Genomic DNA, 19,484 nt, shown 5'->3' with positions numbered 1-19,484 from the left:
TCCTTCCGCAGTCCAAAGATGTGCAGGTCAGGTGGATTGGCCATGCTAAATTGCCCCTTAATATCAGATAAATGTGTGAGGTTATAGGTGAGATTGTAGTCTGTGCAGACTTGGGTCGAATGGCCTCTCTGCACTGTAGGGATTCTGAGTAATATAACAGGCTACTTTTTAGGGCACCTAAGAATTGATGCCCTTCTCCCAGTACGTGCACTGAAATCCCATTGTAGTGCTGTAATTCTTTTGGCTGTGGCGGGCGAAAGAAAAAAGCTAAAGACATAAAAATATTTGTAATATAGTCACTCTGCATGAATTTGGAATATGCGGCTGGCTGAGCACTTCAAAAAAGCATCTGTAAGTCTTTGTCATTCTGTGGTTTCTGAACCAGAAAATATTCCCTTTTGACAGGAGTTCCATTCTTACAGATTTTAATGTCATCTTTCGTGAGTTGAAGCTGTAGTGAGGGAAATATCCTTCCTTTTTGCTGTGATTCTGGCTTGCAACGAAGTTGTGACTGAGACTGGTTTTCAGTGATTATAAGCATGTTTTGTGAGTGCAAGTGTGATGGGAACAAAATGGGATGGGGGTGGCATTATACACACTACCCTGGATACTGGCCCTTAACATTTCAAGTAAGGAAAATCTCCAATCGTCACTTCCAGTAATATGTGCAGCATGTTTTATTACCCACTGATTACTTGGTTGCCTTATTTTCAATTTTGAAAATGTCCAGCACCTGAAAAAATATTGACCAAGCTTCAATGCAAGTTTCTTTCCTTTTTAAATACTGGGTTATATCTGAAACTGTATCGTTCTCCTGATTCCTTCAAACTTGCCCCAGTTGTGCTTGATTTCTACCCAGAATGAAATGTGATAATTGCATAATTAATCTTTGGATGTAAATGGGATGCATGAATTGTAACTTTGGGAGGCTCCAATTATTTTACTTGACTTTCATGTACCTAATTAATTTTCACTAACCTTCAAGTATTGCAGCAGTTTCAGACTTGAATTCAATTAGGGAGAGTTATTGCCACTAATGGTACTAACCATTGGGTGGCATGATGGTTAGCCAGGACCCAGTTCGATTCCTGGCTTGGCTCGCTATCTGTGGGGAGTCTGCACATTCTCATGTCTAAGTGGGGTTCCTCCGAGTGCCCTGGTTGCCTTCCACACTCAAGATGTGCAGGTTAGGTGGAGTGGCTGTGTTAAATTGCCCTTTAGTGTCAGGGGATTAGCTAAGGTAAATGCATGGGGGTTACGGAGGGGTGGGGGAGAGAGGGCTCGGGTGGGATTGTGGTCGGTGCAACCGCGATGGGCCTAGTGGCTGCCCCCTGCACTGTAGGGATTCTATAATGTTACATAGGTGAACATGGTTCCACTGAGTTCATCCTTGTCTTCTGGTTAACAAAAATTGATACATCTCAATTTAAAATTAATAATTGAGAATCAAAAGCCATTAGTGGAAGTGTTACAAACTTCTAGCACCTTACACATGTGGTAGTGGTTCCTGATTTCTCTCCTGAAGGACCTGGTTCTAATTTTCTGACTATGCCCCCAGCCTTAGATTTGCCAAAATATGCCTGTTCCCCTTTATCTTAAAATCTATCAAATTATCCCTTGACTGTCTAAGTTCCAAGAATTTTTGTGTAATCTCTCCTTATAAATTATCTCTTGAGGTATCATTCTGGTTCATCATCTATGATGCACTTCCTACCAAGCCCAAAAGCACTTGTATGACTGTGGTGCCCAAAAGTGCTGTCAACACTCCAGAGTAATGTAACCAGAGTTTTATAGCTGAAGTGTAACTTCTATCCCTTTGTATTCCAGTCTTCTGGATATTAAAAACCAGCCTATCCCCCAGAACATATAAATAGAGCAGGTTGCATGCTTCCAAGTTCCGATTGGAGCATGTTGCTGGCCAGTTCATTTGACAGTCCTCCTTGACGGAGACTTGTGGTATGAGTGAGGATTCTAATTTAAATTGCATTCATTCCTTTCATAACTGCACATGCAAATGATCACTCTGGTTTTATTCATTGTTAATTAAGCTGGATATATACTGGGAATTGTTCTAATTATACTCCAGTTCATTAAATACTTCCTGTAGTATGTTATTTAAGGGCTACAGTATAACTCTTGCATTATTAGTTTGTGGTGGCTTAGCACATTTATTCGACTATTGAAAAGTCATAATACCAAGAAAGTGATGGATTTTGTGCAGCATTAACTGGAGGGGTAGAAGAAATCAGCCGTGGCTCCTGCTGCTTTTATCCAGTAACTCAGGATAAGGCGCTGATCATTTGGATCTGAGAAATTACTTTCCTTAAAGGATTGTGAATTGTTGGAATTCTGTACCCCAGAGTGTTGTAAATGTTCCATCACTGAATATATTTAAGGCTGGGGTAGGCAGGTTTTTGGCCCCTCAGAGCATCAAGGGAGTAGGTGGGAAAATGAACTTGAAGTCCAAGATCAACCATGATGCAATGATTAGCACTGCTGTGCCTCAGTGCCAGGGACCCATGTTCAATTCTGGTCACGGGTCACTCTATACACAGTTTGCAAATTCTGCCTGTCTACATGGGTTTCTTCCAAGTGCTCCAGTTTCCTGCCTCAATCCAGAGACGTGGGTTAGGTTGATTGTCCATGCTAAGTTGCTCCTTAGGGTTAAGGGATTAACAAAGTAATACATGGGGTTATGGGAATTGGGCCTGGGTGGGATTATGCTCTGTGCAGACACGATCGGCCGAATGGCCTCCTACACTGTCAAGATTCTGTAGATCTTACTGAATGGTGGAGCGTGCTTGATGGGCCACTTTTTCCCCTCACTTCAAGAGGGGGAACGTCGGCAGGGGTGCAAGATAATGCTGCTATCTTTGCAATTGTTGGAGTTCAGTAATTTGAATGAATGTGATTGCATATGTATGTCCTTAACTTGTTTGTGCCTAGGGCATCAATATGCTGATCAGGCCGGAGGGGTGAAGAGAGGGTTTTAATATTCATTGGATAGTGAAAATAAAATATTGACTGCAGGACAGCTCACTGTAAAGGAAATCAACTCTGGTGTGTGAGCTGATCATTTCAGAAAAGGGAAAAGCTTTCATTTAACAACCACTGGATGTTTCAAAAAGTGCAGGGATACTTCTGAAGTTTAATGCCTGTTATTAGGGGATTACAGATGGCGTTCTGGTTCCTTGGGTTAATCATTTTTTTTCAGAACTATAATGCAACTGACTGTGTGTAGTAGCATGATTTTGTTTTTCAGTGCTTCTGTTTTCCCCCACCCCCCACCCAAAATCTCTGAAAAGCTCCCATTTATTTAATTCCGCCATTTGAGAATGTGGTTTCTCTTCCAGAGCATTTCTGTTGGTATAATTTAAGAGTGTAGTAAACTCCAGATGCCTGCTTGTGGAATAGTTTTGCACAGCAACTCCGCAGAATTGTCCAGCTCCTAAAAGGGTGGTTCCACCCACCCAGCATGATCCAGACTGAACAATAGATTTTCGGTCTCACGGGGAATTGCAGGGTATGGGGATCAGACAGGAAAGTGAAGTTGAGGCAGAAGATTCACCCGATCATATTCCTGGCACAAACTTGACAGGGTGAATTAGTTCCTCTTGGTAGTGCGTAATGTGCATATGTTGATAGATGTGAAAAACATTCAGTGTTCTTGGAGGGAAAAAAAATGCGTGCTCATGCATTCTGGCACAACAGTGTGTCTTGTCGTGACTTGTATTCCTATAGGTTAACATTCCTTTGAGGGAAACAAAAGAATACTACTGTTTACTGAGCCATCCACAGTCAGGGAAATCGGTTAAGATTTTGTGTACTTATAACGAGACAGGTCTTTAGCAAATGAGAGATTGTAGTGAAGTTATATTACACGTTTAGTCAGTGGTAATCAGTAATTATTTCTTTTTTGCTCTGGCTATATAAGTAACACTGGTACGGCCAGCATTTCTTTCCCAGCCTTCACTAAAATGGTGTTTGTGGGAATCTGAATTCGGCACTATATAGGAGCTTGAATCTGCACATTAATGTCAAATGCACAGTTCTGCCTCCTCCCAAACTTTTTTTTGCACAGACATGCTGAAGCCCTGTGACTGGTGCCAGTGATTCATGTATCTACTCATGAGCAAGCTTGAATGCTCAAAGCTAAATGCATAGCCCCTAGAAATCACAGCACAGCTTACTTTGCAAAAGATGCAGTTAAATCTGCTAATTCAGTTAAACTTCTGGCATAATATCTCCACCCCCCCGGTGGTCTTTCAGTGTGGCTCGGTGGGTTTCACTGTCAGTCTTGCCTTTGCTTGGTTTAGGAGCTAAACTTGAAGCAAAGCAGGATATGAAATATAGACAAATTATTTGCAGCACTTTGAAATTGCCTCAAGACATGAGCTGCATAGGCCAGAACATGTTGAAAAATGCTTGAGCAGTTGGGACAGAAATGGGTGACCCTGGCATGTTTCACTACTGTAATTTGTGTTTGGCTTCCATCAGTGTGAGTGCAGATAAAAAGCCTGATTTTCATCAGTTTCTTAGAATAAATCAGAGGTATTGTTTTCCATACCCCCCCTTCCCCTTGTTGCAATTGGTCGATTTTGTGTGTGGGGTTAGAAGGGGGGGGGGTGGTGGTGTAACTAACACAAATTCTCTCCAGGCCGGTTTGGGCCTAACTTATCCATAAAATGCAACTTTAAAGCGGATTTTCTTTTTTGCCAAACTGTGTTCCAATAATCTTAGCAGAAACCCTATCGCGATGCTGCAGACTTTGTACAGAGTTATTATGCATGAGTGGCACTCTGCAGTCGTAGCATTTGAGTTATGAGAGCCAGAGTGGAATGCAGAAAATTTTGGTTTCCAGCTGTGCATTCAGCGTTGCGTTGCAGTGCAACTCTCGACTTATCTCATGGAGGCTGAAAATAGTACCTTGTACTATTGCCTTGGGATGGCAGCCTGATCAGTGCCTTAAACTTTGGGGCAGCTCTGTTTCTGAAGTGTGGCTTTTGATCTTCGTAATGGCCCAATTTTATAATTCTTGATTTTGCATATTTAGGATTTTTAAACCGTTCCTTAAAGAGGTTTACAGCACAGGAAAGGCCATTCTCTGTTGGTTCCCTTGGTGTTAATCCCTTTCTTTTGACAATGTTCTTGTTTCCATGGCCTGTTTTTTGGCTAATAGAACTATTGATTTGATTTTTTGATAGCTGTAGAAAGGATAGTATGTTCAATCTTTAAAAAGTTTGATTTGATTTATTGTCGCATGTATTAGTGTACAGTGAAAAGTATTGTTTCCTGTGTGCTGTACAGAAAAATATATCATACATAGAGAAGGAAAGGAGAGGGTGCAGAATGTAGTGTTACAGTTATAGCTAGGGTGTAGAGAAAGATCAACTTAATGCAAGGTAGGTCCATTCAAAAGTCTGACAGCAGCAGGGAAGAAGCTGTTGAGTCAGTTGGTATGTGACCTCAGACTTTTGTATCCTTTTCCTGATGAAAGAAGGTGGCAGAGAGAATGTCTGGGATGCGTGGGGTTGATTTTTGCTGGCTGCTTTTCCAAGACACTGGAAAGTGTAGATGGTATCACAGTGGGAGGCTGGTTTGCATGATGGACTGGGCTTCATTCACGCCCCTTCATAGTTTGTTGCAGTCTTGGGTCGAGCAGGAGCCATACCAAGCTGTGATACAGCCAGCAAGAATGCTTTCTATGGCGCACCTGTAAAAGTTGCGGATATGTTGAATTTCCTTTGTCTTCTGAGAAAGTGAAGGTTCGGTGAGCTTTCTTAACTATAGCGGCCACATGGAGGGACCAGGCAGGTTGTTGATCTGAACACCTAAAAACAAAGCTCTCGACGCTTTCTACTTCGTCCCCATTGATGTAGATAGAGGCACACCCTCCACTACGCTTCCTGAAGTCGATGACTATCTCCCTCATTAACATTGAGGGAGAGATTATTGTCATCGCACCAGTTCACTAGATTCTCTATCTTTCCTGTACTGTCGTCTCATTGTTTTGTTTGAGATCTGACCCACTATGGCGGTGTCGTCAGCAAACTTGAAAATCGAATTGGAGGGAATTTGACCACGCAGTCATGGGTGTATAAGGAGTATAGTAAGGGGCTGAGAACACAGCATTGTGGGGCATTGGTGTTGAGGAGGATCATGGAGGTGGTGTGTTGCCTACGCTTACTGATTGTTCTGTGGGTTAGGAAGTTCAGGATCGAGTCGCAGAGGGAGGAGCTCGGGCCCAAGCCACAGTTTGGAGATGAGTTTTGTAGGCAGAGTAATGTTGAAGGCTGAGCTGTGGTTGATACATAGGTGTCTTTGTTATTGAGATGTTCCAGGGTTGAGTGCAGAGCCAGGGAGATGGCATCTGCTGTGGACTTGTGGTGATAGGCAAACTGGAAGGCTGGAATTGATTAGTGCCGTAACTAACCTTCCAAAGCACCTCATGATGGCTAGCAATAAATGGTTAATAACAGATTAAAAAGTACTGGAAATACTTAACACATGAGCCAGCGTTTATAGAGAACAGGAATTAAGATTTCAGGTTGATTAGTTTCAACTTCTCAAAATACTTACAATTTTAACTTATTAGAATCAATATTTCATAAGGCTTAATATATTAGTAAAATTGTCCTTGTAAAACTGAGTGAAAACCTGACAGATCAACTTTGAACTGTTTGCTTAACACTGGCTATGTCACTTGTTCATGTGATATTTGTACAAGTTTGGTTGAACAAATGACAAAGAACAAGTTGCAGTATTGAAATTATACTAAGATTAGTGTAATGTTCATTGAGAAATTACACGGTAATTTATTGAAATCCAAGTTGGAGATACTGAGCAGGATTCTTCGTTCTTGTCTGTGGCTGCCTCACTGCCAGCGAGAATGGAGAATTTGGTGCTCAGCCCAAACTCCATTCACAGCAGCAAGACTGGACATTCTCAGCTGCAGGTGAGGTTGGAGGTTTTCAGGTGATTGTGTCTTTTTACCTTGAGACTGGGCAGTTGCAATAGAGAAAGCATTGTACCCAGCCCCTCAACCTTCTGTCCGAAATGTTAAATAAATTGATGAAGCTTTAAGCACAAACTGTGTTTACCAGTGTAACTCTTTGTACTGTTTTGCAGCTGAAAGATGTTTCAGGTTCATGGTTTCATTTGCATTTTTTTGTTTCAAGAATGTTTTTCATTTGTCCTTTGTCTAACATGACATTTTTATTTTCCTTCTCCCCCCACTTCCATCTGCATGTTTCGTGCACGGTGCATGCTGTGCTTCATCACCAACTACACCAATACCATCCTGTTCCCATGTTTCCTATCTCCACCGTGTGTGTGCGCATCATGTTACCTGCATGTTCCGACCTCTGCACCATGACCTCGTGTAGGACCATACCGGCAAACTGGGACCAGAAGAGTTTAAAGCCTGCCTTATCAGCTTGGGCTACGATGTTGGAAATGACCAGCAGGTATTGATGATTTGAATGCAATAAAAAGTCAGGAAACGGCTAACTATGTTTTCTTTCTCTATTTCTCTCCTGGATTCTGTGTTCTGACGTATCCCCTTATTCCTTTTTGAATTGCCCTATTCTGCTTTTATTTTTTTCCTTATCTCTCCTCCCATTTTTGGATTTGGTTCTGTACTTGTCTTGTCCAACCTTGTCTATGGCACTGTGCCATCTTGTGTGCGTGTTTTCTTTCCTTTTGCTCCTTTTTGGAGTAGAAGCGAACGGGACTGATGGACGCTGATGATTTTCGAGCTCTCCTTATCTCTACGGGCTACAGTCTGGTACGATTCCTCTTCCCTTCTCCACATCTTCACCCAGAAATACCAGGGGTTTGACCTGTAAGCGTTCATATTTTAGTCAATTTTATTTTGTAGAAATAGACTTGTTTTTGTTTTTAAAAAAAAATATACAACTGCCTTGTCTGCTACACAAGGTTTCTGCAGTGTTAACATGTACTGGGCATTAATGTGTAACTTCAAGTGACCAGAGAGAGTGGTGCAGTACAGCAGTAAACCAATAGCGTGTGTTAGGGAAAAGTTGTTCTCACTTTTAAAAATGATGCCACTCATTTTTCAGTGTCCTTATTTTGTTTGTGAGTTAGAACAAAGAAAAGTACAGGACAGGAACAGGCACTTTGCACCCCCCCCCCCCCCCCCCCCCCCCAAGCCTATGCTGATCATGATGCCCTAACTAAACTACAAAAAGCCTTCTGCCCTTACTCGATCATATCCTTCTATCCCCTCCCTATTCATGTACCCATCCAGATGCCTCCATATGATGTGGGAGCAGAATTAGGCGACTCAGCCCATCAAGTCTGCCCCACCATTCAATCATGGCTGATTTTTTTTCCTCATGTTCTCCTGCCTTTCCCCATAACCCCTGATCCCCTTATTAATCAAGAACCTATCTATCTCTGTTTTAAAGCCACTCAATGACCTGGCCTCCCCAGCCTTCTGCAGCAAAGAGTTCCACAGATTCACCACTCTCTGGCTGAAGAACTTCCTCCTCATCTCTGTTCTAAAGAATCTACGCTTTAGCCTGAGGTTGTGCCCTCTGGTTCTAGTTCTCCCCCCCCACCCCCCACCCAAGTGTTTACTAACGTGTCTGCTTCCACCACCACCTCCCCACCTCTGGCAGTGTGTTCCAGGCACTCACAACTCCTCTGCCTGGCAAAACTCCCCCTCTCCACATCTCCCTTTAAACTTTCCCCCTCTCACCTTGAACATGTGCCCTCCTTGCACCTGACACACCCACCCTGGGAAAAAGCCTCTGGCAAAGACAGGGTGGATAGTCAGTGCTGCTGTCTAACAGGATATGATTAATAAAGTGGCTTAGGTTTTCTACTTCTGCGCTTAACCAGTCTGCCATTTTCTACTCAGGATGGTTGAGACTGTTGTGTGAACAGGCCAAACACTTTAGAATTTTCAAAACCTTCTTTCAAAATGCCTGAATATCTCTTGCAGTTACATTGTCTGAGACATTATAACCTCCTTTTGCCTTCAACAAATAAACTCAACATCATAATAAGTTTTTGGACAACTTAGTAGCCTCCCCAAAGAACAAAGGGAAGGACACAGGAACAGGCCCTTCAGCCCTCCAAGCCCATGCTGAACATGATGCCCAAACTTTTTTAAAAATCTGTCCTTACCGTATCCCCCTCTTCCTTCCCTATTCATGTACCCGTCCAGATGCCTCTTCAGTGTTGGTAATGTGCCTGCTTCCACCATCACCTCTGGCAGCACATTTCCAGGTATACTGTGTGCAAAACTTCCCCCTCACCTTGAACCTGTGTCCCCTTGTAACTGACACTTCCATCCTGATTATGCCTCATAATTTTGTAGGCCTCTATCAGCTCTGCCCTCCGCTTCCGTCTTTGCAGTGAGAACAATCCTAGTTTATTCAACCTCTCCTCATAGCCAACACCCTCGAGACCAGGCATCCTGGAGAGTCCTCTTTGTACTCTCTCCAAAGCTTCCACATCCTTCTGGTAGTGTGGTGACCACAACAGCTTTGCCAGAGATTTCTTTTGCACCTGCCCTAGCCTTGAAAGGACTGTTCTCTGATTACTTAATTACAAAGTCATTATATTTGTGGAGGGGGGAAGAGATAAAATAGTGTGGGGGTATCCTTAAATTTGAGTTTAAATGTTTTGGTGAGTGCCAAATAGAAATAAACTTTAATGTGGGTTCTCTAATGACCTGGGAGGGAGCAAATGTGCCATTATTGTTTTGTGGGCTAGATGTGCCAACTTCAATCTCTCATCTCTGCTGAAATGGTTGATCTCAGCCAGAACACCTTTTTGAAGTAATTCGTTTCCCTCCTCCCAGAGAGGGAATATGCCTGAATTTCTGATTGCTGGAAATGACTTGCTGGGTGTTGTGTGTTCAGCTTGACTGAGATCTCCAATTAAGATGACGCCTTCCTGACCCTTCCAACTGAGGAGGATTTTGGAGATGGGAGAGATGGAACATGGTCTGGTAACTGATCCAGGGATCCCTTAACCCTTGGCATGACTGGTCAAAATGAACTGTAAGCTTGGAACTCCGTGTCGGAGCTGCCAGTTCCCTCATTGCAGTTTCTCATCTTGTAGCTGAGGCTGGCTGACCAGGTTGACCACCTGTAAGATAACCTTTGACCTGCAGCCTAGCTGCAGGTGTAAGAACATGGGAACAGATTGGGGGGTGGGAATGGTTGTAAACTGGTTTATTCTTGCCTCTTAATTTGTCTCGTCTTGATCTTGAAGTTCATGTTTTTACTCTGCTCTATAATTCCCAGGGTGAAGCAGAGTTTGCACGTATAATGAGTATTGTGGCCCCCAACAACACTGAAGAGGTGTCATTCCAAGCCTTTATTGACTTTATGTCACGAGAGACAACAGACACTGATACAGCTGAACAAGTCATGGCCTCCTTCAAGATCCTGGCAGGAGACAAGGTAAGGAATTACAGGAAGCTGAGAGATCTGGAATATAATTCTGTTTTAGAATCCTTGATCAGCATTTGTATTCCTAACATTGAATTGCCTCTGCAACTTTGAGTGATACAACTCGAAGGTTTTACAAATGATCGGAAAGTAACAATCAGCAAATAGACATTTTTTTCTCACACATACCCCCCCACCTCCCATCTCCCCAACAAATATAGGTTTTTAAAAAATAAAGCTAATCGTTTTGTAAAGGCAGGTTCTACTGTCAATCTCCTGATTTCAGCTCGTCTCCATGTCAGTGAATCATTGCTATGCTGATTTATTAGCTGTTGCCTGAGAAACTCGATACGATCTGTAAGTGGAGTGCAAGTCCCTGCGTTTGATTAAAGATATCCATGGGGCATGTTTGAGCCTGTATTGTCAGTCGACATCTTGTTCACCCCATTGGTTCATAGCAAAAACATGCTCCAGTCGGGTGAATAGCTGAACCACAGCAACCAGGCAGGTCTGTGCTCCGTGAGGTGATTTTTTTTTTTGGCTCCAGCGTTGGTTACACACGGGCTGTGTCTGGTCTTGGCAACTCGGACTTAAGGATTGGAAGATTGGCCAAGATCCCCACTCTTTATCCTGCAGTGACTGCCATAAATCCACATTTTATGTATCTGCCTTGATGCTTTGGTAATGAAATGCCTGTCACAAACCAAAAGAGAGAACGCTGGAAAATCTCAGCAAGTCTGGCAGCATCTAGGGAGAGAAAAGAGCTGACATTTTGAATCCAGGTGACCCTTTGTCAAAGTGGTCAAAGCATTGTCAAAAGCTCATATGGACTTGAGCCTTTGACAAAGCTTTGACCACTTTGACAAAGGGTCATCTGGATTTGAAACGTCAGCTGTTTTCTCTCCTTAAAGATGCTGCCAGATTGGCTGAGATTTTCCAGCATTTTCTCTTTTTTGGTTTCAGATTCCAGCATCCGCAGTAATTTGCTTTCATCCAGATGCCTGTTGGAGTTTGGTGTGAAAGTTTGTATGAGGGTGGTCAACACTGGTGCCATGATTTAACTGAAATAATTAAGCTATCTTGAAACACAGGATATCATTGGCCCGAAAGGAAAAGTTGAGATAAGAATCTAATGTGGTAATTTAACATAAATAACTGTTTTCTGGGTTAGATGATTGGAAGTTTGCTACTCCAGTAAAATCAGAAATTTTGCAAAGTCATGAGTTCGCATAGGAAGCCGAGCCACACAAGTAATTCACCCTACAACCTGATATGGCCACCAGTCTGCAAGTTTTTGTGGGGTGGCACAGTGGTTAACACTGCTGCCTTACAGTGCCAGGGATCTGGGTTTGATTCTAGCCTTGAATGACCATCTGTGTGGAGTCTCTATGCCTGAGTTGATTTCCCCTGGGTGCTCCTGCTTCCTCCTGCAGTCCAAAGAGGTGCAGGTTTGGTGGATTGGCATGCTAAATTGCCCTGAGTGCCCAAAAGATGTGTAGCTTAGAGGGATTAGCCATGATAAATATTCAGGGTTACAGGGTAGAGTGGGAGGTGTGCCTGGGTAAGATACTGTTTTGGAGAGTCAATGCAGAATTGATGGGCCAAATGGCCACCTTCTGCACTGTAGAGATTCTATATACAGCTTTCAGCTTTCTGACAGTCACTGGGTGAAGTGCTAGTTCTGCAGCTTAATTTGCCTAAATACCATAAGCACCACAACACTTTGTACTGATCAAAGCTTGTTGGAAGCATGGGGGAGGAAGACAGCCTGAGGCAAGTGCAGCTCCAAAAAGAGATTTGATGAAAAAGTTCAAAACTGAAATGTCATTTTAAATGTACTCTCTTCCAGCCAAATAAAACTACCTGCTGCATTGATTAGCATAAGTAATCCCAATGTCTCATTACCCATATAGAACATACCATTCACTAGTTCCTCCTCGGGTTCTTGAATTCCCTTTTCCCAGGTTGCAGAAGTCTGTTCAGAAGCTTTTCTAGTCCAGAAGATCTGGGATTCACAGCAAGCACCGCTGTTTTGTTCTGTTTTCAGACCATGTTTAATTATTCTTCAATGGCTAATGTCATTATAGTACCAGGCCTGAGAATGAGAAATCTAGCAAGCCATTCACTTTTAAAATTAAATATTTAGAAGGTGGCTCTCAAACCAGAGATGGGCAGGAATGTTGCTTTGACCATGTCTTGGGACAAATTTAACCAAAAGGTGCCCAGTCAGCAGTATAGCTTGGAGCATAGAATCCCTACAGTGTAGAAGGTGGCCATTTGGCCCATCGAGCCTACACCACTAATAATCCCACCTGGGCCCTATCCCTGTAATCTGCATATTTACCCTGCCAAACCCCTTCAATTAAGGGTCAGTTTAACATGGCCAATCAACCTGACCACATCTTAAAAGAACAATGAAAATTGCAGCACAGGAACAGGCCCTTTGGCCCTCCAAGCCTGCAGCGACCATGTTGCCTGATAGAACTAAAACCCCCCTTACCATTCTGGGGAGCATACCCCTTTATTCCCATTCTATTCATGTATTTGTCAAGATGCCTCTTGTATCTGCTTCCACTACCTCCCCCAGCAGGGAGTTCCAGGCCTGTATCATCCTGGTGTTTTTTTAAAAAAAAACTTGCCTCCTACATCTGCTTTAAAGCTTGCCTCTCACCTTTAAAGCTTATGCCACCACCCCAAAGTAATTGATTCTTCCATCCTGGGAAAAAGCTTCTGACTATCTACCCTGTGCATGCTCCATATAATCTTGGAGACTTCGATCAGGTTGCTCTTCAACCTCCATCATTCCAGTAAGAACAAACCAAGTTTCTCCAACCTCTCCTCCATAGAAGTTTAGAAGTTTATTTATTAGTATCGCAAGTAGGCTTACGTTAACACTGCAGTGAAGTTACTGTGAAAATCTGGCACCTGTTTGGGTAGAACATAGAACACTACAGCACAAACAGGCCCTTCGGCCCACGAGTTGCGCCGTTCACATCAACACCTATCTATAACCCCCAATCCCATAAAACCCCATATACTCATCCAGAAGTCTTTTAAAAGACCCCAGCAAGTTCGCCTCCACCACCACTGACGGCAGCCGATTCCATTCACTCACCACCCTCTGAGTGAAAAACTTACCCCTAACATCACTTCTGTACTTTCCTCCCTGCACCTTAAACCTGTGTCCTCTCGTAGCGACCATTTCAACCCGGGGAAATAGCCTCTGAGAATCCACCTTATCTATTCCTCTCAACATTTTATAAACCTCTATCAGGTCGCCTCAGGTACACTGGGAAAATTTAGAATGGCCAGTCCACTTAATCAGCACATCTTTCGGATTGTGCGAGGAAACCCATGCAGACATGGGGAGAACGTGGAGAATCCCCACAGACAGTGACCCAAGCCAGGAGTCAAACCCGGATCCCTGGCACTGAGGGATTGTTGCTGATGCAGGCTTGATGAGCCAAATGGTCTCCTGCACTGTAGGAATTCTAAGCTCCAAGTTATACTGCTGTTCAGTCACCTGTTAGTTAAATTTGTTCCGAGGCATGGTCAAAGCAACATTCTTGCCCATCACTGGTTTGTGAGCCATCTTGTAAGTATTTAATTTCACAAGTGGATGGCTCACTGTGCCACATGTTGTTCTAGGATTTTAAAAACTCCTGGTGAGCATTTTGTGAATTTTCTTTTCTTTTCTCTCTTCAGAGTTACATCACAGCAGAGGAGCTGCGACGTGAGCTACCTCCCGATCAGGCGGAATACTGTATTGCCCGAATGGCTCCGTACAGAGGATCTGACGCAGTGCCTGGTGCTCTGGATTACATGTCCTTCTCCACAGCTTTGTATGGTGAAAGTGACCTGTAATCCTGTCTTTCCACAGCCAGCCCACTTTTATTACTCTCTCTCTCTTCTCCTTCCCCCTCCCCTCCCCCTCGCACGCACGCTCTCTCCACCACCACCTAAAGTCAGTGCTATAAACACCTTATTGGAGTTAGCACGTACATTTACTGAGGAACCTTTACCGTACATTCCATTGTGTGTCTTATTACGACTTTCAGTCAGTCTTAAATCTATGCAAATATTTCCATTTTCCGTTTCTATACGGAGTGGTAATACGGCAAACTTTTTTTCTGCGCACTGTTACAGCCACTTGGAGCATATCAACTGTTCATAAGTACCACAGGAACTGTGGTAATCAGTCTGGGAATTTGGAGGTTTTGATTTTAAATTCTAAAGATTCCATAGGAAACTGGCTCCTTTGTATTTTTCCAAGTGTACTCTATACTGTAAAACTAAATATTTTTGTACTATAAATATTTAGTATTCCTGTTTTCACTCTTTCCCCTACCCCTACACAAATGTAGACGTGCGCTAAAGATGAGCTGCTTCAATGAATGAATATTTTTGCAGCTATATTAATTTGCACCAGATGGACCATGTATGAATAGCACAAATATATTTTATCATTACGATACTTAGCTTTACAGTGTGGCATATGCTTGATCCCTCCCCCCGACTAGTAGTTTCTTTAAAGCGGTGGGTTGGGTTACCTGGCGATGTTTTTTTAATGGAAATCATGGCTGATATAGTTTGCAATTTTTTTTCTTGGTTCAGTGTTCCAGCGTGGTCCATACTGCCCTCACTGTACAAAACCTGAGTTAAGCTATTAGAAAATTAAATGCTTTGAAGGCTCAGAATGCTCACTAAAGAGGCAGCCATTAATCTTCTTTCTGAAATAAAGAAACAATATGAAAAATGGCTAGTAGTGGGTTTGAAGGCAGTAACCTGGTCAAGAGGTGTTCATGGCATCCTAAATAACTAGGAGGACAGTGGTTTGAGGGTCGTTGCAACCCTCCAAGGATGAGTTACTGTCTCTATAGTTGCCTGTTCTTTATAGCTTATTAAAGTTTGACTTCATTTGCTGCTGTTGAAATGAGCTTAAGTACAGATGAGGCAGTGCTGTAGCATAACCAAAATTTGAAGTGGAACCAGAGGCTCTGGCACTACATAAGGAGTGATTTAGGAGAGGAAACCATCCCTGGGTATCGTATCATATCATAGGGCTTCTCCTTGTACCCTGTAGTACCAGGGAAGCCATTGCTTCAGAACATTGCAGTCCTTCCCCTGGGAAATCTAAATCGTTACCATAAATTGATGCAAGAGGTTTTTTTAAAAAAAAAACAAGCACAGGTAATGGATGTAGATTTTCCCAAATCCAGACTGAATCCAATAAGTCTTCACTTTCCCCAGAAGCGTTAAAATACATTGGATTATCCACCGCCATTGAGAGACGTGCGCGCGCACCTCAGGGGGTCGGGAGTGAATTAGGAATTGGAAATGGGGCGTGCTGTTGTACCCATTTCAGAGTTGGCTGTAAATCAGGGAATCCGAGGAGTTTAAAAAGAACTTGTGCTGTTCCAAATGTTCATCCTAAAACTTAATTAAAATCATGTGGTTATAGAGCAAAACCAGTAAGTATTTGAAGCTTAACTGTGGCGGGGCAAGGGAGGTGGGTGCAGTGACATTGCAGTTCAATGTGAGTTTCTGTACATTGGGCACCCTGACAAATTTAAAATTCTGCATCAAGAAATTCACCAGCTCCCCCCTCCCCAACACCCCCACCCCCAAACACACACACACACACACACACACACACACACACTCACTCTCTCTTTCTCACACATACACACACGTGCGCACACACACTCTTTGATAGTTCAGTTGAGCGCAAAAATAGCACATTTATTTGAGGTAGAGAAAAGATATTTATCTCTTCGTATTTAATCCTTTTTTTCTTGTACATACTGCAGTGACCATTTCTTTGAATAAAAAGACTGCCTTTTTTAAAAGAGTAAACAAAGCTGGACTTTTTTCTGTGAAGGTACTGTTTTTGCAGAAACAAGTCCCTAGTTTGGGGGGCAAAAATAACAGGTGCTGTCGTGGGTTTTGTTTTAATTCTTTTTTCCCCCAATTTTCCTTTTGCTCCTGGGACCTACTCCACATTGAATTATTGCTAGAGACAGGCTGGCCTTGAGTTAGAGTAATAGCTGCAGTAATTTTGTTTTGGTGGTGATGGAGGGCTTATTTTCTATTTACATTAACATGGGGATTATTATACAGTATATAAAAGATATATCATCTGAAACACTTCCATGGACTGTAATTAATGCTTGATTTTAAGAAGAAAATAAATTGAATATGGTGAAATACATTCCAATGGACAAATGAGATTTTGTGGAATACTAGTGAGGAGACTTCTCTGAACATATTCTCTCTCCCATGCTGTTATAGCCTATATTACTGTTTCTGAGATGCATTAAGTGAGGGCTGCCTTTCTACATTTGATTTAAGGGTGTTTTCACTTGGTCTCTGCTACCTTACCCCTATTTGGTGAAATAAATCATCAGTATTTTTGAGAAAGAAAAGGTTTTTGACTTTTTTTGTTTCCTTTGTGTTGCTTTACTTCCATTTTGGACCCAGAGGCAGGTTTCGTGAAATACAATCAGCTATGGCTCAGTTGTACTTTGGAGCAGTGACCAATCACAGAGTCAACACAAGCCATTAATTTTTATTTTCTTGTTGTGGCTCAGAAAGCAGTGTTTTCACTCCCTGTGGATTATCTGACACAGAATTATGACTCTTCTGTTTGAAAATTGTACTTGTGTATGGTAAGTGCTCCAACTCATAATCGTAGGCGGAACTCTACCACCTTGCCCACCATAGAATCGGAGCAGGTGAAGGTCCGACAAAGGAAGTCTCCATTCACCTTCGGTGGCAGTTTCCAGTCTCACTCATGAGGCCGTAAAATGACACTCATAGAATGTCTGTGCTGTGGGAGGCCATTTGGCCCATTGAGCCTGCATCAGCAACCATCCTCCCCAGGCCCTGTTGCTGTAACCCCATGTATTTACCCTGCTAATCCCCTGCCCTGAAGGGGCAGTTTGGCACAGCCAATCCACCTAACCTGCACATCTATGGAGTGTGGGAAGAAGCTGCAGGAAACCCACGCAGACACGGGGAGAATGTTTGTGTGGAGTCTGTACAATCACCTGAGGCTGGAATTGAAACTGGGTCCCTGGTGCTGAGGTAGCAGTGCTAACCACTCTGCTGCCCTTGCAGATTATGTAAGGGATGCACTGGCATACAAATTACTTGTTTGTAAACCACAACACACTTGTATTTTAAAAGGTAACTTTTTTTTAGTGAAGAATTCTTACCTGCTTCTGTTTCAATCCGCAATGTGCATTGAGATTTTGAGCATGCAGCTCTCTCTGGCCTCGATCCAGTGGCCACGCACTCAATATGTATACACATGCGGAACAAGAGTTCAGCACTTTGAACCTGTTCTGCTGCTCAAGAGGATCAATTGCAACATAACACTCTGCACGTGTATGAGCTCCATGAAACTTGCCATGCAATTTTTAACCAGTTGTTATAAAGGCTGACTTGGTAAACTTAAATTTCACAAAAAACAAAACACAAGATTGTGCGTAAATTTTAGTCCTAATAAATTGAGCTTTATACTGAATGTTCCAACAGTTAACTAGTTATTTTGTTCTCCCAATTGCTTAGATTCTGAACATATAAATTAATATTCTTGGCACTTTGCTAAGGTTCCTATTGATTATTGCCTTTTTCAAAAGAATCCAGTGATATTGATTTATTCAGGTGCAAACCAGAGTTGAGGGGGTTGAGCTATGAGGAGAGGCTGAATAAACTAGGCTTGTACTCGTTAGAGTTTAGAAGAATGAGGGGAGATCTCATTGAGACATATAAGATGATGAATGGGATGGATAGGATAGAGGTGGAGAGGCTCTTCCCGCTCAGAAAGGACAGTAGGACTAGGGGGCACAGCTTCAAGATAAAGTGGGGGGAGCGGTTTAGAACGGAGTTGAGGAGGAACTTCTTCACTCAAAGGGTGGTGAATCTCTGGAATTCTCTGCCCGTTGAGGTGGTGGAGGCTGCCTCGCTAAATATTTTTAAGACGTGGGTTGATGGGTTTTTGATAAGCGAGGGGATTAAGGGTTATGGGGAGAGGGTGGGAATGTGGAACTGAGACACGACAGATCAGCCATGATCTTACTGAATGGTGGGGCAGGCTCGAAGGGCTGGATGGCCTACTGCTCCTATTTCTTATGTTCTTATGTTCTAAAAGTGAGGCTGGTACCTAGGTTTTCAATATTACATAAAATCACTACAGTGCAGGAGGAGGCCATTTGACCCATTGAGCTTGCACCCACAACAATCCCAGCTGGGTCCTATCCCCATAACCCCAAGTATCTATCCTGTTAGCTCCTCTGACACTTGAGGGGTGACTTAGCATAGCCAATCCATTTAACCTGCACGTCTCTGGAATGTGGGAGGAAACCCATGCAGACACAGGAGAGAAACTCCACACAGACAGTGACCCAAGATGAGAGTCGAAACTGGGTCCATGGGGCACTGAGGCAGCAGTGCTAACCACCTATGCTATGCCACTGTCACCCTATTTACATAGCATATCTACATGGACTATTCAAGTGCAGTAAATGAATAAATGTTGACTGCATCCAGTTTATATTTGCATTTGTTAGGCTGGAATCCAAATCCTTTCCCAGCTGAATTCTGAGGTTTGCAGGGTGCCAAGTTAGAGTAAATGAGCAAAACTAGCTATAATCTTGAAAAATTGCACATTTGCTTTTAAAATGATGTCACAGTGCTAGGAAAGGCAAGGAAGGGGACATTGTGTTTAGTGTACCTTTCAGCCATGTGCTTCTATCATTGTCCCCCATGCAGTCAGTTCTGTATTTAGTGCCTTGCATTGAGATAAAGGGGGAAGAGCTTCCTTGATGAAGCATTTACAATCATCTTCGGCCAGCAGTCCTGGATAAATGGTACAGGGCTTCTTGAAATCCTTACCATTGTGGATTCCAGGCTTCAGCCAGGTAGATGTATAAAATCATGAGAATCATAGGGTGAACACAGTCTCTTTCCCAGGATAGGGGCATTGAAAATTAGAGGGCGTAGGTTTAAGGGAGAGCGGAAAGATTTAAAAGGGACCTGGGGGGAACTACTTAG

General features: G+C 42.9%; 1 protein-coding gene across 2 annotated transcripts in view; it reads left to right on the top strand.

Moving 5' to 3' along the window:
* Window positions 1-16,638, top strand: part of LOC145340127 (alpha-actinin-1-like) — a 51,465-nt gene extending 34,827 nt beyond the window's left edge. For both annotated transcript variants that reach the window (XM_080184553.1, XM_080184552.1), the window contains exons 15-17: window positions 7,386-7,466; window positions 10,281-10,439; window positions 14,133-16,638. In XM_080184553.1, coding sequence (XP_080040679.1) covers window positions 7,386-7,466; window positions 10,281-10,439; window positions 14,133-14,291 — 399 coding nt within the window. In that variant the 3' untranslated portion in view covers window positions 14,292-16,638. The remainder of the gene's footprint in view (window positions 1-7,385; window positions 7,467-10,280; window positions 10,440-14,132) is intronic.
* The last annotated feature ends 2,846 nt before the right edge of the window (window positions 16,639-19,484 follow it).

This window comes from Carcharhinus amblyrhynchos, unplaced genomic scaffold (genome assembly GCF_965287045.1).
Source record: "Carcharhinus amblyrhynchos unplaced genomic scaffold, sCarAmb.v2.hapA scaffold_791, whole genome shotgun sequence".
Taxonomy (NCBI): Eukaryota; Metazoa; Chordata; class Chondrichthyes; order Carcharhiniformes; family Carcharhinidae; genus Carcharhinus; species Carcharhinus amblyrhynchos.
The sequence above is the reverse complement of the archived record's forward strand: the minus strand, read 5'-3'. Positions and strand labels throughout refer to the sequence as shown.